We start from the raw sequence: 22242 nt of genomic DNA on the forward strand, positions 1-22242 counted from the left end.
CTTTATGTAAACAATCCCTTATTTATTTACTCAGAAGACTAACTTCTTCCTTGGCTCTCTTTTGTTGTGTGAAATACATGCTTGGGACCTTTTAAACTGTGTATTATTTACCTGACAGGACTCAATGGTTTCTCTGGAGCCATTTAGTTTTATTGTGGAAATTAGTACTGGGTTGGGGGGAGTGTTAGAGCTGACTTCTAGACTCTCTAGCCTGTGCGCTAGCCTCTTGTTAATGTGGTGTTAATGTAGCTGACTGGGCTAATAGCCACCCGAGGGCCGTGAGGGACAATTATGTGGCTTCCCTGTAGAAGAAGGGAGGGTAGAGGGTCTCCCTTTGTGAGCTCTGATGGATAGATATCACAGGGCCCTGTTACAGACCAGAGAGACTCAGCACATGCGTGGCCCTGCACGGTGGTTTTCAAATAATGAGGATTATTTTGCTCTGCAGTTAAGAAAACCAGGCTAGCTCTTTTTCTGACCACTGGGAAGAGTTTCAGTACATGACCCAGAGGAGTCTTCCAGATGGCTGAAGTGAGAGGGTGGTAGAGACACGAACGGCAGCCAGGCGTGCATCGGAGGCCTGAATGGGCCTCATCTAGGATGCTGGCTTTGGTTACTTTGGGAGTCGAACAGGCTAGATCAGTGTTTGAGATGCAAAAAATAAACAAATGAATACGTTTTGAAAAGGAAGAAGACATCTTCCCTTGGAAGACAAGGCAGTTGGAGGAAGCACAGTTCTGTCCCTCAGACCATGTGGAACTGGTTCTAGCCTCTCCCTCGTCCCAGGGAGGAGCCAGCACTCTCTGCACACCCTGCAGCCTGCCCTGTTCATATTGATGGTTCTTGCGCTCCACTCCTGGTCATGGTCACTGATGAGATTGTCCTTCATGCCACACTTAACATGCCCATCGGGTCTCCTTCTCTGACTGCTTCACACACTCTGCCAAGGTCACTGAATTCCTCATGGCCTGATGGGGGCAGGGGCTTTCCTCCCTGAAGTGGCTGGAAGCGTCAACCCTGGGGTCGGAGAGCTTGTCCTAGAGCTCTGAGGTGTGGGAGAAAGTTGCCCGAGTCTATTAATAGAAAGCCGGACGCAGTAGGATTTTAGGGAAAGAGGTTTTAGGGCACGAATGAAGTGGAATCCTATTGACAACAGCCTCTCTTTATGGCCCTAATGCTAAATCCTTTCTTCCTTGCTGGGATGGCTATGGCGAGGATTAGGTGAACAGTAGCAATGGAGCCCTCAGTGTGCTGACACACAACTGTTCTAAGAAGAACACCGTGTGTGCTGGCACACAGGACCAGTCCTCTCTTTTCCACATTCTGTGGGGGTGGGAGCCACAGGTAGTGGATCTTGGTATTCAGATCCTCTCAAATGGTGCCTTTACCCAGCGTCCAGGTTCAGAACTATACATGTTTACTGAATACATTGGCAGACCAGAAGGGGGCATTTTAAGTCTTGTCCTGATACAAATCACTGCAATGAGAGTGGGGGTGGGGCTGCAGTCACTACCTGACCTCATCTGGTGCCAGAAACCTCCTGATGAGACTGCGGGATTTCCTCCCCGTCAGTCACTGGATTCTAACTTACTCTAACTCAAATGCATCGAGTGGTTTACTGTGACGGTCTTGCTTACCTGGGACTGATCTTACGTTGATTGTTCAATATTTCCCTCTCCTTCTATCCATATAATAGCTGATCATGCTGCTTGACTCTCAAGCAAGCTGGTACCTGCCTGAGCCCCCCAATGATTAGTCCCTTTGCATCAACTTCTCCCTTCCAAGGTGCTCTATTGCTGACACGGAGCCAGATTCAGAAAGTTATTTTCTACTTTATGCCCAGAGTTGCCTCTGCAATCACAAACTGCTAGTTTGGTTCGTCATTCATTCATTCATGCATTGAGTCATTGATTCATTCATGTAGTCATTCATTCATTCATTGATTCATTCATGTAGTCATTCATTCATTCATGCATTGATTCATTCATATAGTCATTCATTCATTCATTCATGCATTGATTCATTCATGTAGCCACTCATTCATTCATGCATTGATTCACTCATGTATTCATTCACTCATTCATTCATGCATGCATGTACTCATACATTCATTCATTTATTCACCCAATAATTTCTCCCTTAACTCCCAGGTAATGTCCTGGAGATAAAAAGATGTCTAAGACAGCAAGATCAAGTGTGCAAAAGGTGGCCAAGCCTATGGCGAAGGTCTCTGACCGGTTCCAAGCTGATGTCGAGAGGCTGGCAGAGTGCACCGGTCAGACCTGGGCTAGATCACAGTGAGGCCATTTGCTTCCAAGTGTCCCCTGGTTAAGTCACAGCATGTTCCTGTGGTTTAATTTGCTCATCTTTTTTTTTTTTTTTTAAGGTTCTGTGTACCTCTCAGGACTGTTCTGGAGATTATAAAATGATACAGCTTCTACCGTTTGGAGAAAGACTAGAGAACACAGGTCACAGGGAGAGACAGGAATGACGTGACACTTTAACCCCGTGAGTTTAACACTTCCTTAAACGTGCCCTATCTCTTCTTTTTGATGCTTAGAGAAGGGATCACTTGAGTGACCAAGGTAGCTCAGCTTGGCAGGTGAAAGTGCTTGCCCTTAAGACTGATGACCAGAGTTTGTTCTCCGGGATCTCTAAGGGGCAAGGACAAGACCCTCCTCAGATTGAGGACCTTCCTCAAATTGCCCTCTGACCTCCCCAGACACCCAGTGGCACGAGTGCTGCCCATAGTAAGTGGACGAAACGTTTTTTTGAAGAAGGGAGCACTTAGCAGTGCACCAGAGCTGCGAGCGGTACTCCCTCACACCGGACTGAGCAGAACGAAGCCCAGGGGTACACCAGTGAACTGGAGGCTCTCTCCAGCTCACCACACACCCTTGGTTGAGCTGAAGTGGATCCTTGGACTAGAGGGGGCAGCAGGAAGAAGCTGGAATAGAATCCCCTGCTGAGCCAGCCGGTGCCCGCCCCTCCCCCTCTTCTCTCAGTACAAGTTTGATCTTGTTTCTGGACACAGACCATTTCACACTCGGCTCTGTAGGTGGAGGTGAAGCTCTCTTAATTGTAGGTTATTTGTCATCGGCTTCATTTCCGTCTGTTCTTCCCCATGAAAAATAGGACTCCGTGCAGGAGATTTATCCGAGAGGGGGAAAACGGAGAGCAGGACCAGGCCTCTCTCCTCGTTGGCCCCACGTCCCTGCCTCTGACTGGCGGGTCCCTGAGAAGAGCACAGCTCAGCAGTGCACTTCATCCTGCGCTGCACCCCACTGAGCACCACATGCGCTCAGCGAGGCTCCGAGGAATAAATGAATAAATCCGAGGCAGTTGTTTGGATTTCAATATAAATGGATCTTGGACCCAAGAATCTGCCAGATGGGCAGACAGGTTATAGTCTGGTGATGTGTCTCCAAAGCTATAAAAATGTAGCCATGGCTGGGAGTTGCACGCTGACATTTCAGAAAATGATTATATGCACAATTTAAGTACTCGGCCGTTCCTGCCCTCTAAGTGCCGTTGCTTCAACGGCTGCATTTGGTATTGGCTTTCTCGAGCTTTTTTTTTTTTTTTGAGTCAAGTGAATTTTTTTTCTCAGCCCCTCATATTTCTAACGGAGCGTGATTTATTCATACCAAATTATGCTCCATTTTTATAAAGCCCGGGTTGCTGCAAATGAGGCCTGAGATTCCACAGAAAATATTAATTCCTGATCTGCTGCTATAAAGCATGCCTTCTCTCCGCGCAGTGGCTCCGTCGCCCCGAGACAGATGGAAGCAGTCTCGGGGTATGATTAACTTCTTAGTCCTGGCAATCTCCTCGCGCTCCTCTGGCCGCAGACTTCCAGATTGACCTCCAGTTCCTCTGCAAATGAGCAGTCGCTCAGATTGATAAATCACACGCATCCTTCTTCTGATCAGGGCTGCCGGCTATTTACCACTTACAGAGAGAAGTTCATCACAGTCAAGGCTCCTCTCCGGCTGTACACACATCCTGCCTCTCTAGCGGCCCTTGCCTATTCTCCGAGCTACTGATAATGAGGTAGCTTCTGCAGTCTCTCTCCCATCTTTGTAAAGGAACCAACCATCCATTTCTTCACCCTCCCTCCTGTCCCCATCCCCGTCCCCATCAAAGGCACAAGAAGAAAAAGCACGCAGATTATAAGGACAGAAGCCCGTGCAAAGTGTCATCTATTAATTGGCTGATTTGTCGCCCGCCGAATTTTGCCACCTCTTCCTGCCCTGGCTGCCTGTGATTTTCATCCTTTGGGGACACCAGTGGGGCTCACATTTCTCAAAAAAATACAAGATATCAAATCAAAACAAAACAAAAACCCAGTCAGGTGTATAGAGAAGAACGAAACTGGCCCTGCCCCACCTTCCCACAACACGCCTATCCTGTCAGCTCAGGGCAGGTCCGGGAGAGCTGGCTGGAGTCCAGCTTCTCACTCTGCCTGGTGTTCTATGACTTCTGTGGCTATGCGGACTGTACTGTAAGCAAAGCCCCCTGCTCTGGACAGTATACGAGGTGAGTCTTGGAGTTAGGCAACAGCTATGTTGTTACATCTGTGCTTTCTAAGACTGTTTATTGATCACGAGACACCCCCCCCCCCAACTTCATGTGCCAGCGCACTGTGGATGGAGCATGACGGAGAATGGCCAGGGCTTTGTGTATCTGAGAAAGTCAGACAAGGGCTAGTGAGTGGCTCAGCGGGCACAGGGGCTCGCCACTAAAGCCCGACTCTGAGTTTGATCTCTGAGATCTAAGTGGATGTCATGGTTTGAGGATGCTCGGCCCAGAGTGGCACTGTTAGAAGGTGTGGCCCTGTTGGAGTAGGCTTGTCACTGTGGGCCTGGGCTTTAAGACCCTCATCTTAGGGGATTGGAAGTCAGTCTTCCACTAGCAGCCTTCAGATGAAGATGTAGACCTCTCAGCTCTTCCAGCTCCATACCTGCCTGGATGTTGCCATGTTCCCGCCTTGATGATAATGGACTGAACCTCTGAGCCTGTAAGCCAGCCCCAATTAAATGTTGTCCTTATAAGAGTTGCCTTGGTCATGGTGTCCGTTCACAGCAGTTAAACCCTAACTAAGACACTCGAGAAGACTGGTTCTTGCAAGTTGTTGTCTGATCTCTACACATAAGCATGGAAACATGCACATGTGTACACACATACACACACACACACACACACACTCACATACAAATACACTCACTCACACACACACTCACACACACACACACTCACACTCACACATACACTCATACACACACTCTCACACATATATACTTACACATACACTCACACACACATACACACACACACATCACTCACATTCACACACTCACTGACACACACTCACACACAAACACACTCACACACACTCACACTCACTCACACACACTCACTCACACACACACACATACACGCACAGTGTAAGAAAGCTTTTTAATAAGCTACAAGTGTTTCTTCAGTGAAGAAATGATGTGTGAAGAGATAGATGCATTACATCTTTTAAAATAATATTTATTTTACTTTCCTGAGTATGGATGTCTTGCTGGCATGCATATGTGTACGTCATGTGCATGCTGTTGGACTCCCTGGAACTGGGGTTCTAGATAGTTGTAAGCTACCATATAGGTCCTGGGAATTGAAGCTAGGTCCTCTGTAAGAGCAACAAAAGCTTTTAACCACCTGGGCATCTCTCCAGCCCCCAAGATGTTTTTAATTTAACTAATGAATCACACCAAGTGCTAATGTATCAACATATCATGCTTACGAATGCACACAATTTAAAATTTACAGTTAAAAGATAAATTTCCTTTAGAAGTCTTAGCCTATATTATAAAATATTGCATTTGTGTTAGGGCACCTCCTTTAAAAACAATAAACAAGCCAGGGAAATTATGAGATATGAAAGGATGGAAAAGAAAAACCTTCGGTAGCCTCATAACCACTAATACCCCAGAGCTTGAGAATCCCAGTCAGCCTCAGGACAAGGATTCAGCCCTTTCTCTTCCCTATAGCTGGCCTTGATCACATGTCAAAGCCACAAGGGTAGGCGTCCTTCCAAGTGACCTTACAATCCAGATCCTCCCACCAACCTTGTTGGCAAAACTCTGTTTCTTCATCAGTACACGGATGCCACCCTTGGTAAAATTCATGGGCTAAACTCTGAGAGGAATGCAAATGGTTGGGCAGATATGTTGGCATGGAATGCCTAAGGAAGGGCAAGGAGCCCACGGTGGCACGGTTGGGGCCAACCGGGCTTCTCTGCCCAACTCCAGAATCACAAACTTAGAAAACACATCAGATCTGAACATGTTTGGTCTTTTGGGTAAAAAGGGGGGAGTGCCATGGAACTGCTAGGAAACTTTATAGATGGAAGTGAGGACAGGTAGAAGACACAGTTGAGGAGGCCGGCAGGATCCTGTAATTTGATGTCTGATAGATCATGATGGTTTACACTGTCAGCTTGATGGAATTTAGAATTACGTAGGGGGCTGGCCTTGAGGGACTACTGAATTTAGGTTAACAGTGATGGGAAGACTCACCATAACTGTGCAGCATGGTTCCGAAGGCTGGGACTCCCAGAGCAGAGAAAAAGGAGGGAGGGAAGGACGTTATGCTGCTGCCACCTGATTCCTGACTGAGGACAAAATGTGACTGGCTGTCCCAAGTTCCTGTCATGATGACCTTCTTCCCATGAGCCCAAATGAACCCTTCCTTCCTTAAGTTGCAGATATTTGTCAAGGCTACAAGTGATTGATAGATTATCTCATGCTCTAAGTAGCTGCCCTGGGTAGCCCATGGTCAGGGAGGTCAGTTTCATTGCAAATCTGTAGTTATTCTGACAGAGTGTTAAGCAAATCATACAAGGATATGGGCCAAGGCACATACCTTCTTCTAAAAATATTTGTTTATTCAAAATATTAAGTAATAGGATAGAAAAACACACCCGCTACATGAATAGTTACTATCCTCTAATTAAAAAAAAAAAAACCTGGAAAATAATGAATTAATGAATCCAAAGAACTCAGTAGGTGTTTTTAAGTCCCGATTTTGAAGAAGGACTTTTATAATACTTTTTTCTTTATTTTGAAAACAGGATCTCACCATGTAGTCCTGGCTGGCTTAAAACCCAATTTAAGAGCTAGGTATGGTGCATGCCTTTAGTCCCAGCACTTGGGAGGCAGAGGCAGGTGGATATCTGTGAGTTCAAGGCCAGCCTGGTCTATATAGCAAGATCCAGGCCTGTCAGGCTACATAGCGAACCATCTCTAAGTGACTCCAGATGCTCTCCCGTATGTCCTGGATAATGAAAACGGAATGTGTCTGGAGAAGGAGGAAGTGGCACAATTCTCCATGAGCTAAACAAGCCGACCACAAGATCTCAGTTTGCCCAAGGCACACATCATCACTGACACATACCTTAGAGGGGTGTCCGACCTAGGCCCACGAGCTGCATGTGTTTAAAAATGGCTACCAACACAACCCGGCACCAAACCCAGAAGTCACTTTAGAAATGTCTTTATTGTAACTCAGTTATTTGGCTCTTGAGCACAGATTTTTGTCATAATGTTGTGTCACAATGTCAAAAGGCTGGACACACCTGCCCGAAGGCTTGTATCTCTCAAGTGGCGCGGCCCTGAATTACCAAATGCAGAAGGAGAGAAATAAGGAGAGGGTAGCTATTTAGAGCAGTGGGGTTGCGTGAGCTGTCACCTGGAAGTGAGCTGAGTTCCTCTAATTTTGAATAAAAACCTTCTGGACTGAAGAGGGCGATGGCCTTTTATACTGGGGGATAAAGAAATGGTGACCACTGTGACCCTGGCCTCTGGGCTCTGCACCAGCTCGACAGGTTCTAGTGGGAGTTTTCAAAAGAGGTCAAAGGGCTACTCATTAAGATCCATCCACACTGGCCTCCCAGGGCTGACTCCCTGAGAAGAGGCCTTTGATTGTGTCAGTCCTTGTTTCTGATGCAGCCTATCTAATTTTAGAGGGAATGCCCATTTTCCTAAAATACGGTTTGACCCATTCTGACAGAGGTTGTCATGATGCTTCTCAGTGTTTATACACACGGTTTTTTATCAAGCATGCATTTTATATATTGGGAACGTCATCTAAAGGGTGTAAACGAGTGGTTTGTAGTCTATCAGCAGGGTTGTAGAAACACTGATCTAATACAATATCATAAGTTTTTCATTGCCCTCCAGAGAGGACATATTGTATTCACAGTAAGGGTCATTCTGTTAAAACCTGGATTTCCCCTGATTTTCAAAGCATTTGACTGAAAGACTTTTACTTTCAAAGAGAAGGCAAAAAGCAAAAAGAAATACGTGTAGGAAGAGCTTGGACCCTTGGAAGTGCCCAGAAGCACTGCGCATGGGGGGGGGGGTTTCTGAACCATGCAGCAGCAGCAGCAGCAGCAGCAGCAGCAGCAGCAGCAGCAGCAGCAGCAGCAGCAGATCGCCGCTCTCCCAGCATGCATGCTTTGGTGGCTGTCCCTGGTGAAAGGCTCTTAGTTGAAGTAAGCAAACAGGAGGTGCTTTCCACCTGTGTGCTCCAGGTAATTCATGGAAGTGAGGAGCTGCACCTTGGAGGAGTGCTGGACTGATCTGGTTCAGTCAGCCATTGCTCATTCTCAAAGAAAGTCCAAAGGGGGGCAGGCAAAGGCTGGCTAGACAATACTGACATGTGCCAGTCAGCTCAGAGGGGCTTCCCACTGAGTCCAATGCCATCGCTTCTCAGGGATCTTGTAGAGATATGTAGGGAGTTCATCTGACTCCTGACAGAGCACATGCGTGTGTGCTCTCTCTCTCTCTCTCTCTCTCTCTCTGACTCACACACACACACACACACACACACACACACACACACACACTCTCACGCACATGTCTTGGTCTGTTGTAGAAAAAGCAGGGCGTGAGTTTCAGCTTGTGAGTTTTCCTCAGGTTTATGACTCCTTCAGTCATACAAGGCAGGACAATGTGGGCAAGCAACAGGCAGAGGTGTAGAGTCAGGCAGGAGAGCATGAGTGGCTGGCTAATATGCATACAGCTCAAGAGAAAATCTACTGAAAGGAAGAGTCCTCTGGGTGAACCAGTATGGAAAGAGCCGAGAAAACACCTCACAATGAAGAAACGTGCTTGGCTCGCAGCCAGTTCCAAAGTTCAGAATTTACCACACCACTCAGGCCTCCCCGCAAAGATTCCCTCCTCTTGTTTCCCGGCACAACATGGGATTCTTCATACTTTATGTGAAATACAACAAGGCGAGCTTCGCAGTAGTAAACCCCATGCACGCATGACAAACCCAGGCACGCGGAATGTTTAACATCCCGGTTCGCAGATTCTTTAGGGACAAAAATCCGATCATGAATTATATGCCACAATAAATAGGGCTCAATGTTTCATAAAGCAATTTATAGTTCATAAAAATGACAAAATGTACCTGTCAGCTAGAGCGCGGAGAACCGTTCTCTGGGCTGCCTGCTGGAAGAAAGGGGTAGAGATGTTTATTTAATATTCTGACTTTTAAATTATGCGCTCAATCAACACTTAAAAAAAAAAGGCATCACACACCACACACACATTTTTGTCAAGCGGCCAAATTTTAAACCGTTAGCAACACAGTAGAAAGCCCGCTATGTCATGAAAGGAAGGTTCTCGGTTAAGGGGTGCTGCAGCAAGGCACGTTTGCCAGTAGGGGGCGACTGTGGGGGAGGTGCTAAGTACTTCTCCCTGGCAGTGTGGGCCAGGTCTCAGGAAACATAACCAAGACCTGAGTCGTTTTTTTTTTTTTTTTTTTTCCCTACCACCTGAAGTGAATTTTCCATTGTTTTATCTTCATTTCCTGTAAGGAAAGGAAAACTTCTAACTTCTTGGGCAAATCTGTGCTGGTGTGTGTCTGCTGCTGTGCATGTGTGAGTACAGTGGGGCACACCTGTGGATATGTGTGCAGCGGCTAAGGAGGGCACTGGGTGCCTTTCTCCACTGATACCTGTCTTATTCACTTGGGTCAAGTACCCTCAGTGAACCCATAGCTCTTCATTTTGGGGAGGCTGGCTGGCCATCAAACTCCCAGCATCCACTTGCTTCTGTCCCACTCCAATATATATTGGAGGTTCGAATCCAGGTCCCCAGGTTTGCATAGCATGTACTATTAGTGTGCGTGCGTGTGTGTGTGTGTGTGTGTGTGTGTGTGTGTGTGTGTGTGTGTGTGTGTGTATGTATATATATTTTACATACAGGTTGTTTTTACATAAGTGTTAGAGGTTTGAATCCAGATCCCCAAGTTTGCATAGCATGCATAGCCACTGAAGATATAATTTAATTGTTTTTTTAAATTGTTTTCTTTCAGATTTACTTATTAAAAGTTTCTGCATCTGAAAACCCGATCGTTGACTGGACAATCACAAAATATTATGGGGTTATTGATATTTTTAGGCACGACAGTGATGTTGTGACCGTGGTTTTGTTTGTTTGCTTAAGAGTTTCCTGGCGACCCGGGGACAGGGCTTGTTGGGCAGAATGCTTGCTGTGTGCAAACCCAAGCACTGTGGTTTGGAACCCCAGGGCTCCTGCGGAGATATGCGCACATGTGTATCTTAAGTCCAGCCTTGGGAGGCAGAGGTCAGTGTGCTCCTGGAGTGTAGTCCTCTGGTGGACTATCCCAACTGATGAGCTTCAGACTCAGTGAGAGACCCCGACTCAAAAAATAAAAAAAAAAAAAAGGGGGGGGGATACTTCAAGACGGAAATGCAGCAAGCACGCCGACTAGTCATCAGCCATCTAACTTACGTCTGATCTTAAACGTGATTTCTCCTGATGGTGACCCCTCACCACCACGACCTGCATTTGACCCCTCTGTGCTTACACAGCCCTGTGTGGGCTGACTCTCCCATACTGACTCTCCCTTGGTTCTGTGTGTTCTCACTCAGGATAGCTCTCAGCAAGTCTGCGGCCTCCTTAACCCTTTCTCAGTCACTCTGTAATTGGTCTGTGTGGATCCAAGAGTTGACATTAGCAATTGAGGCTGGAATGAAGGAATTTGAGATTGCTGATGGCTACCTACAGGGGCAAAACTGAGAGCAAATTGCAGCCAAGGAGACAGCTGTGTTTTGTAAATCTCTGGCTACCCAATAAGTTCTGACAGTGTGGGAAGAACGAAACATAGCAAGGCTGGCTGAGGAAGACACATCACATGGAGGAGTGCCTGCACATGCGTGTGCACCCCCCATGCGAATGATGAGGGCCGGGACTAAAGATCCAGTCTGCACTTAAAGTCAATTCACCTTCTTCTCCCCTGTCTCCAAGGGTTCCTCTTGTTGACTTCTCCGACTGGTCATCAACAGTGAGAGTTGATGTGTCAATGGCTGGAAAGTGACTTAGAGAATGCAGGAAATAACAAGCAGAGAGAGGCTGCACCCACTGAAGCATCTGTGATTGGCTGCACCCCATACAGTGGTGCCTGCTAATGGATCCTGTCAGCTAGATCTACCATAAGCTGGGTGCGATCAAGGGTGGCTTCCCTTTTGCAAAGCCACAAGATGCTGGACTTAGGACCCCCTCTAGCCCCTGCACTCTCCATCCATCCATCAATTTCGGTCAATCTTCACTCTGCCGGTCTGTCTGTGAGGAGTGTCATCACCCCGTCAACACAGTGGCACCTTGGCACACTCACCCGCACTGTGCTGTTTTTTTTTTTAAATGCTTGATTTTTTTTTTTTTGACTGTGCTTCTCACCGTAGCTACTCTTGGTTATGAATAAATGCTCTACAGAGGACAATCATCCATGAAGAAAGCCAATGAGAATGCACTAAACATTTAAAATCGCCCCTCCAGGAAAAAAATAGCTATGGTGTTAAAGTAAAATGCTGTGTTATATACCTAGGCAAGGGCTGACTATTAAGAGGTTCTGTTGTCTGTTCTCCTAAAGAAAAAAAAGGAAAGTAAGGAAAACCTTTCAGCGTTTTCACCTGTCTCATTTTAAGTTTGGGGAATAATGAAAGAAATAAACATCAGGATTGAAGAGTCAAGAAAAAAATTACTTAGGTAACTCGTGATTGAAACCCGAACGTCTGGCTGTGAACTAGATGGATTGCCCAATTCCATCCCTCTAAGATTGGTACCACGGCGAGCGCATTTTCCTTTCTTAATCTCTCATCAGCCTCTCCTCTGATTGGGTGGCAACAGGGTCACTTGAGGGGGCTAGGAGAGGGCTTCGCTCATCTTTCCTGAGTGCATTACTCATTCATGAATGGCGCCGAAGCGCGAGTCTATAAGACAAAACAAGTTTTCTGCCAGAAATAGTCATTTTCCACGCTCCTCTCAAGAGCTGACATCTTTTTCTACTTCTTTATTTTAACAAGGTTGGTGCTTGGAAACGTAATCAGCAGATACTCTGGCTCCAATGTGTGCTAAATGAATTACAAGTCGCAGTCTGTTACTGAAAGGCAATCAAAGAGGAAATTAAAGGCCCTTTTGTAATTGGGTCTGGCACAGGGCAAGTCCGTAGATGCTGGGTGGGGTCGGACTGCAAAGGGAAGGAAGGGGCCGGAAGCCCACGGCGGCCCAGAGTCATGCAGTTTCTTGATGGAAATAGAACTTATGCCTGGATAGATATGTAATTGACTCTGAGCTACCTACTATGTGTAGGCCCTGAGTTTGGCGTAGGTGACAGCAAAAGCAGTTGAAGGTCTTCATTATACCTCTCTGAGTCTGGAGGTGGGGCAGACATGAAAAGTCCACAGGTACACAACCATTTGCATCACAATGGCTGTGGCTGAGGGGAGCAGTATGCCATGAGGTAGAGCAACGGATGACAAATGGTTACAGAAAGCTCAGTCAGTGTGGGATAACAAATCCTGAAGAGAAATGTATGAGACCGGAGGGATGGGGGAGGGAAAGGAGAGCCATTAGACCAGAGGGATGGGGGAGGGGAAGGAGAGCCATTAGACCAGAGGGATGGGGGAGGGAAAGGAGAGCCATTAGACTAGAGGGATGGGGGAGGGAAAGGAGAGCCATTAGACCAGAGGGATGGGGGAGGGAAGGAGAGCCATTAGACCAGAGGGATGGGGGAGGGAAGGGAAAGCCATTAGACCAGAGGGATGGGGGAGGGAAGGGAAAGCCATTAGACCAGAGGGATGGGGGAGGGAAAGGAGAGCCATTAGACCAGAGGGATGGGGAGGGAAGGAGAGCCATTAGACCAGAGGGATGGGGGAGGGAAAGGAGAGCCATTAGACCAGAGGGATGGGGGAGGGAAAGGAGAGCCATTAGACCAGAGGGATGGGGGAGGGGAAGGAGAGCCATTAGACCAGAGGGATGGGGGAGGGGAAGGAGAGCCATTAGACCAGAGGGATGGGGGAGGGGAAGGAGAGCCATTAGACCAGGGGGAGGGGGGATGGGGGAGGGAAAGGAGAGCCATTAGACTAGAGGGATGGGGGAGGGGAAGGAGAGCCATTAGACCAGAGGGATGGGGGAGGGGAAGGAGAGCCATTAGACCAGAGGGATGGGGGAGGGGAAGGAGAGCCATTAGACTAAAGGAATGAGTGTGGGCAAGGAGGAAGGCCTAGATGTGGAAGAAAAGCTACCTCAAGCTTTGTTCCTGGGTCAGTGAGAAACTACAAGGTCACGGTGGTACGGCTTGGTGGGGCAGTGGGGCCAATTTCAAGGGTTACAGAGGTCAAGTGTGGGCTTGTGGAAGTACAGAACAATTGGAAGTCATAAAGTGTTTACGTGGACTGAAGCTAAACAAAGCATGCTTGTCCATTCTGTGTAGCTTCCTGTGAGCCTATGATAAAGTAACGGGGATTGGTGACAGAGTCTATTTCCAAATGTCATGCTAGCTTCTGTTTTGTACAGTGAGTGTGTTTGCACGAGGAAGAACTCCCTGTGAGGTTATTACAGTGAGAAGAATTCGACCACGGAGAGAGCAGTTACCCTCTGCATTTCGGCTTGAGGAACCCCCTCTGGTAGGACATTGTAGATCAGGGATGGCGTCAGCACCAGATGTCATGTCTGGGCACCTGGTGTGGATGGGGACCACTGGCTGGGATGTGGGGCTCATGGTGTAGGAGTATGAGTCAGGGTGGGGTAACTCTGTGCCCTTAAGTTCAAGTTGCCTGTGGAGTTTTGGGAGAGATGGTGGATGGTTTGTGGAAATATTAGCCTGTAGTTGTTAAAAACACCAAACGAAGACACCAATAATATGGTGGTGTGAGCATGAGGACCTGTGTTTGAGCCCCTGAGCCCATGTTACACAGGAGGAGGAGTGGGAGGAGTGAGAGAAGGAGGGGGAGGAAGGATAATAACACACATTTTAAATCCCAGCCTGGGAGGCAGGGGACAGGCAGATCCCTGGGGCTGACTATTCAACCATCCTATCCTAATCTGCAAATTTCAAATACAATGAGAAACTGTTTTTTCTTTTTTTTAAAATAAAGGTGGATCTCACACACATGCATATGCACACACATGAGAACACATGCACATATACCCTCGCCTCCTCTCTGCAAAACACCCACAACAGTCATAACACGGATTAAATACAGCTCAAGGTTCTGGGCCAAGGTTTTGCTGTTGCTCTAAAGGAGCCCTTTTGTGTTTTCCTTAGAAAGCGTGATCACTGTGCATTTCTAGGCTGGAGCCTTCTGCTCAGCAGGCTTCCTCCTCACCCTTTCTGCACTGGGGTCAGGCAGAGTCACTGAGGAGGATATAAAGTGACCTCTGCCTAAGAAGACTTTGATGGGCGGGGGTGAGTGGGATGGGGGGTGGGGTTGGTGGGGTGGGGGGTGAGGGGTGGGGTGGGGTGGATGGGTGGGGGTGAGTGGTGGGGTGGGGTGCCAGCCAGATGACAGTCAGAGGGAGGAGGAGAGAAAACTCTCCTTGGCTGGGCACCCTGGGCTGTCTGTTCTAATAAAGACAGCTCTGTGTGGGTATTGCTTGCTCTTTATAAAACCGACATTGAGTAGGCTCCTGAGGACAGGCAGAATTTCAGAGGTGACGGAGCTCATCAGTAAAGTAAGCCCATGCATGGCTGAATGGGGGGGGGGAGTGGGGGCAGCAGAGGACAAACCGCCCACCTTCCTGAAGGCAGAGGCGAGCTGACATTTGTAAGGGTTTCTGGTTCCACCTAAGCTCTGAGGTCTAGCTTTCTTTCTTTTTCTCTCCCCTGATTGCTTCTTTAGCTCCCAACTTTCCTTGGTGCCCCCCCCCCCGCAAACTCTGGGTCAATAACAGGAGTTAGGTTCCATTTATCACCGGGGCGCTCACCATTGGGCAAGGGAGCGCTTTAACCCCAGCTTCCTGTGCTTCCTTTAAGATGACACAAGGACCCAAGGCAGAGCTCTTAGAGGATGTCAGTGGGGGATGCCTGGGTGCAGCTGGGTCTTCTGATGTAATGTTAAGGGAGGTACACTTGCTGTTGTTAAATATCTCCAGGGCATTTTGCTCCCTGGAGACACCCTCCAAACTGTCCATGGCTCTTCTGGGATCCGGAGCTCTTTCCTTTACAGACTTAGGGTCTGGTGTTCAGTGAAGAGAGCATGCGATCCTACCCCGAGCTCGAGAGCATCGCGACAGGACTGGGTGAGGAAGGACAAGCCTGGCTGCGTTAGTTGTGCGTAAGCGTAGGACCAAAGGCCGCTGGAGAACCATTGGGATTAACCTAATGGATACAAGCTGCTCTCGGTAATGGAGAGCCAAATCCACCTGCCCTCAGGATTGAGAGGAGGCTCTTGAGAAGGTAGCAGAACCGGGACAAAGCCCTGGCAAGACAACTGTGCCTTCAGAGGGAAAGAGATATGCATGTGCAACCCCATGCCGGCCTGTGCACTCACATCTTCAGGAGTTTTACATCATCATACAAGAGTTCGATACCTAAAGCTGGCAGAGCTTCTAGGACAGAGAGTCTACGGGAGGGTACGCCTTTTACAGTTCTGGTTCTTGACACTGGAATATGGATGCTGACACCAAGACATGGATTTAAATCAGGGACTGATTCACCTTCTAGAAGGTTCTCTGGCCTCTAGGCCTCACCAGAGTAGATAAGTGCATTCTCTAGAATCCAGTGACATACATCCTGGGGGAAAGGAGCCAAGTCAGTTGGTGGTAATTAGTCTAAAGTCTCTATTGCCGTGCTTGGGCGATGTATGGGACCACTGGGCTTTTCAGTGTCGAGGGTTTGCATAGAGCTGATGCTGGCAGGAAATACAAAGAGCTGGTATAGCTTTGTAATCTCTGGACTAGTTGGCTATTTAAGCTTTGGTTGGGGACAGATCAAGTGACCCTGCCCCTAAGTTGAATCACGTGTTCAGCAACTAGTGCTTGATGTTCCAAGCACTTTGCCAGATGCCAGTGTTGGCTAACTCCTACAGGAGCTGCCATAGCTCTGTGATCTACCCATCTGGGCTTTTGGTCACTCAGTGCTCCTGAAACTTGCTCCACGTGGCAATTTCAATGCAGCCACAACTTAAGCAAGGTCCAAACGGGGATGGCTTGTTGATAACTGTGATTTAAATATATATCCAAAGCTTTCATTGACAACACACACACACACACACACACACACACACACACACACACACACACACACACGGTCACAGTGGTGTGATCTGTCAACATGTGCACGACGTTTAATGGGCAGATCAGAGTAGTGACGTCTTGGGATCTCAAACATCTGTCATTTCCTTGTATCAGGGCTATTCAAAGTCTTTACTAGCTACTTGGAAATATGTAACTGCTGCCAAGCAGAAGGAGTCCCCTTTATTGTTAGAGACCATCTGAAGTCATTGTGCTTGTCCCAATGCACCCTAATCACACGTATCACCATCTTTCTACCGTTCCCCCACAGTCTTCCTACGGGACTCTGGTGCCATTACTCCCTGAGGTTCTTGTTGCTGTAGAAGTGGGGCACTGGGATGAGTCATTTCTCACTTGGTGACTTCCCAAATGCCTCCGGAGCCTTTTCAAAGGTCCTCTTTGCTACCTTTGTGTGATGCCTTGGTGGAATTCCCACTGGTCTTGGTGGGTGGTCAGTAACTGTGAAGGCAAACAGAGTCTACACATGCTACTCTGTTTTTATGTGAGGACCACACAAGGGAAGCGAAATGAATGTCTCAGTAGCTTTGTTTTAAACTGTGGCTGAAGACCCCATATCTGGGTCTGGCTTTACATCTCATTCAAGCGTTTCTACTAAAAAAATATCCAATGTTTGAAAGTAAAAGTAGCTTCTGTGACGGTAGAGCAGACTGTCCTACTTGTACTTCCCAAACCAGTCATACAAGAGAAAGCAGAAAGAACCCCATGCTTGTTAGTGGATCTGCATTTTCACTGGCTGTAGGAAGGCAGCTCGGCAGCCACAGTGTGCAAACGCACACGCTCTTCTCAGAACCGCCTTGGGACTTTTAAGCAGGATTCTAACTTGAAGATGAACTGAGAGACAGTGCTGACCCACCCTCCCCAGGGGGAAATCCTGGCTAATGCAGACCTCCCGGGATTCAGATTGTGGCAATGATTGTACAAAATATCAAATATGAGCTTTTTCTCTCAGATACTATAAAACTTGGGTTTAGGACCAGGAATTAAAATCTTTTTATCTTCTTCACCTGGTAAGACTTTTATGCAAATGGATTTTTTTTTAAAAAGAAGCCTTTATTTATTTTATGTATGTGAGTACACTGTAGCTGTCTTCGGACACACCAGAAGAGGCATCAAATCCCATTACAGATGGTTGTGAGCCACCATGTGGTTGCTGGGATTTGAACTCAGGACCTCTGGAAGAGCAGTCAGTGCGCTTAACCACTGAGCCACCTCTCCAGCCCATTATGCAAATATTTTAAACCATTTACACTCAGTAACAAATTTGTTGACACAGAGGCCTAATGCTCTATTTTAGAAATTTGATGGCCTCCAGCAGTGACCCCCTTTTTTCCTTGGGGCAGTAGCCTCTTTCTCCTTCCTCCTTCAGATCTTATAAGTCAATTATATTGAAATAGACTGGGAGGCCTGACCCCAGTCAATGGTGAAAAAAACACAGCTACTGAGTCAGAATAAAAACCAAACACATTTTTCTGTCTTGGGGTGTTTGCATCCTTCTGAGCAGACCCTCTTGACCAAGAGTAAAGTTTGTTATGTCCAGACACTTCAGTTGGCATGGTGGTGTCTTTCTTTGCTACCCCTAAACATATCTGTAACAATTTGGGGGCTCTGTCTGGGAACCTAGCTCACCTGAGGGAGTGCCTTGGACCCAGTTTTTAACAACTGTCTGATCTGTTTCTTAGAGATGGTTTTATTCCACTCAACTCAATCTGTGGGAAGCAGAGCTGTTCTGGTTAGAACTGGAGAGTGCCAAGGGCCCTTGAATGACAAGAACAGTTTGTCTGTAAGCTTCTCCAGGCTGAGGGTCTCCTGAGAAGAGCCGTGCTTAGGAGATAACCAGCCCCACACGTGTGGAAAAATTAGAGCAACAAAAAACAAGAACAAAACATTCCAAATGCTTATCTGGACCAAACACCTGCATACCTAACTGTAGGTGATCCCTTTGCTTCAGGACACCATCCACACACGGAGAGCCGTGATAGCACACATAGACCGCAGACACTCTAAATGCTGACACTTCCCGGCAAACTAATGAAGAAGAAAACAAACAAAAACCCCCAAAGTCCACATCATCAGAGTCACAGGACACAGGGTCACCCCTCCCAGTTAAAGGAATGTGCTCTGGAGGGGGGAATCCACTTTCCTTGCCAATGAATAGTCCTGCTGAGAGCTAGGTCAGAGAAGAACGTCCATCAGCCTTGTCTCCCTGAGCTCCTGAAATGGAGGATGCAGGAGGGTGGTACTGAACTCTGTGCCTTAGTTTAAAAAAAAAAATAGTACCTCCTTGTGAGAACTCTACAATTTTAGCAAAGACCATGGTTTCCTGCCGGTGCCAATCACTTTTTCCCTGCATTCAACAGAGCACCTTTTAATTTTTATACAATTTACACAAGTTTCTCACTTTTCAGGTTTCCATTTGCTGAGGCACATTCTTCTGCTTGGGTTCACACAAAACCTCACCTGAGCCTCAAAGTCTCTAAAACCTTAGGGGACTCTTGTGGACAGTGGGTGACATTTAAGTCAACCACATCAGTTTTGGAAATTACGGCCGATTAGAATGGAAAGAGAAGAATTTGACCTCCCCCCACCCTCGGTGGCTTTCATAAATGTTTATCCGAGATGAGAGTGAGATTTTGTCTGTGAGGAATTATCTAACGGAGCGTTCGGGCTGATAACCCAGGCCACCGTCCTGATAAGCACTTACACTTGCTTCCTTGATTGTGACTGACAGTTCAGATGTGTGCTCACTCCTACACAGGCTCGACAGAGCTCTGAGAGGCAGGCGGGTGTCCCCAGTTTTAGTTATTGTGTTTCCATTCAGAAGGGAAACTAACACAGCAGTGCTGTCAGATTGAGCACTCAATGATTACAAGACTAGAAACAAAGCCAAATGCAAGCCACCATTTCTCTTATCCCCTGTGTCCCTACTGCCTCTAACATATGTAATATATAGTTTTTTATTTTCCCATAGTCCGTTGGAAATGAGGAGCTTTCTGGCATTGAAATTTTACTTAAAGCTTTTGTGGTTAAATTAAAACAAATATTACTAATGTGGAATTCATCTTGAGCAGCAAGGCCAGCAGCTTGCCAGGATGGAGAGCTTAGTAGGCATCTAAGACTATTCTAAGGATGACTTATGCAAAAATTGCACAGCTCTCGTTTGGCTGCAAATAACATCTCTAATACACTTCATTCCTCAAGGAAGAGAAACTCGATTTTGGAGCTGTGCCCCCCAAACCTGATCCTGATTACTGCTTCCAGTCCTGTTTATATAATTCTACAGTTTTGGCAGGATTCAAGAGTACATACCAGGGTGTTGGCTTTTATGAATCTCCCGAGATGTGAATGTCACGCTGACTGGATGAACTCTGGCCACAAATCCCAGACATGCACAATGACTCTATTTATTCAGACTTGGCTGCCTGGATGCAGATTGACTCTGTGTGTAATAAATTTTCACAGCCCCAAGAACCTCTACATCAACCAAGCAGAGGCCGAGAAGAAAAACACGGCTAGTGGAACTGGGCTGCGTTTCACCCAGTTACTCGTCAGAGCTCACTGATGGTTGACATAGGCTGTCAATGTCTTTCAGGTTTTCCTTTCCTGTGTTCGCAAAGCCCCACTCTCTGTTACAAAGTTGCCATATTAAACAGAAACAAGGCGGGGGCCGGATGGGCAGAAATCTGCTTTTAATAGTTTAACCCACACTGGTGTGAGTGCTCCGTGGCCTCTATAGGACAGGGCTGAGAACTCAGACTATTTCTTTGCCACTTCGTCAGTTACCAAATGAAATGCAAGGGCTCTTGTCTCAGTGGGGCTCGGCGGGGCTTCACCTGTAGTCTGGACATGCTAGAGGCACGAGGCTTTAGATTCTCTCTGACAGACAAGATTATTACTCTCTGCATTATAAATAAGAAAATAATTGCCTCTTTAGCTCGCAGATTTATGTTAATGGCATAGATATCTATTAAATTAATTGTACGCTCTCCAAATATTGATTGGGTATTAAAAGGTAACTTTCCTTCATTGTGTTGAGAAATCAATTAGGCCAATAGAGAAATTCCCCTCTACAGATTAAATCCAATGATCGCTGCCTGTAAAATTAAAACAGTCGGTTTAAGTGGATAAACTACACCCATTTAAGGAGAGAAATGCACTTATATAATTAAAACGAAAAGACTGCCCAATCTGTGTGGGTAATGTGATTATTGGGAGCTGCAGGCAGACGTCAGCCATTCAGTGTGGATGGCTGCTCCCTCGATAGCTGTCCCTGAGCTACGGATTTGTCATGGTAGAAAGCTTGCTTGTGGCTGATATGGTCTCAGCTACGGCTTGCCAGAAATCTCGAGATCATGTGTCCCTTTCCTCTTGCCTCAGCTGTGATGATCCTGACTAGAGATTTGCTCCGCCTTGCTTTCTAAGCTTCCCAAGCTTCCCCAGACTCAAGAGGTAGAGATCACCGTTTTGACCAAATGGTCCGACATGTAGGTGTGTTTTCCCTCCCTCCAAATCCATCAAGCTGGCGGTACCTTCAGGAATTGTTTCAATTATTTTCCCGATTCCTTCATGTCCTCCACAATACCCCCCAGGGAACCATTAACCGTGAGAATCTGTCACATACACATCTAAACAAGAAATCTGGCTCACCAAGTGGGAGGAGTCTGAGAACCACCTGACAGCTTGCTTTTATTTTAAAGAGTTCTTTTTTTTTTTTTAAAGATTTATTTTATTTTATGTATGTGAGTACACGGTAGTTGTCTTCAGACATGCCAGAAGAGGGCATCAGATCTCATTTCAGGTGGTTGTGAACCACCATGTGGTTGCTGGGATTTGAACTCAGGACCTCTGGAAGAGCAGTCAGTGCTCTTAACCTCTGAGCCATCTCTCCAGCCCCCCTTTGCTTTTATTTTAAAGATGTCTCAGCCAACTTATCAAGCAAAGACAAGTGAAATTCTGGTGCCTTTGAGGGGGCACAGCAGGGAGATGACTTTGGGGGGCTCCTGCCTGAGATGACTTGCAGAACCTGCACCGTTAATAGCGCTTGACAAGATGAGTGTGTAAGGAAGGGTGTCTCAGGCAAGGCTATCTGTGAATGTATACTTGCCTTACATTTATTTATGATATTGGGTCTTATATATATTTTTCCTGTCATTCATTTAATGTTTGAGATTTAGTAACAGGAATCAAAGGCGGGACAAAGGTCACCTCTGCTTCTTCAATGGGAATGGCAGGAACGAATCCCAATTGAACACAGTGCCCTGTGGTTGTTTATGCGTCTGCTCAACAGACAGCATGCCTACTGAGCCAGCCAGTCTCGTTCCTACAGGATCTTCCAGCTTTGTTTATAGAAGCAGTTACCATCAAAATGCGTACAGTGTAACTAAAATTAGGGTGAGGTCCAGGAGAAAGACTAGTATGACTGAGAAAAAGAACATGCCGGGAGCCTCTCTGAGGACATGAAATGACACTGTACCTCTGGTAGGCACATGTGTCAACCAGGCCAAAGGATAGATCAGAGACCTTCGGATGCCCCGAGGCAGCTGAGCGTGGCTTGTTGAGGAGCTGAAAGAAGGGCCATGCAGCTGAAGTGCTGGAAAGTTCGGGGAGTAGGGGGAGGCATGAACAAGGC

At 47.0% G+C, this 22242-nt stretch overlaps 1 protein-coding gene across 1 annotated transcript in view; it reads right to left on the bottom strand.

Moving 5' to 3' along the window:
* Nucleotides 1-22242, bottom strand: part of Aff3 (AF4/FMR2 family member 3) — a 464232-nt gene that overhangs the window by 66135 nt on the left and 375855 nt on the right. Inside the window, exon 12 of the mRNA XM_032900975.1 lies at nucleotides 9466-9506. Within this exon, the coding sequence (XP_032756866.1) occupies nucleotides 9466-9506 (41 nt within the window). The remainder of the gene's footprint in view (nucleotides 1-9465; nucleotides 9507-22242) is intronic.

This window comes from Rattus rattus, chromosome 4 (assembly GCF_011064425.1).
Source record: "Rattus rattus isolate New Zealand chromosome 4, Rrattus_CSIRO_v1, whole genome shotgun sequence".
In the NCBI taxonomy this organism is placed as follows: domain Eukaryota; kingdom Metazoa; phylum Chordata; class Mammalia; order Rodentia; family Muridae; genus Rattus; species Rattus rattus.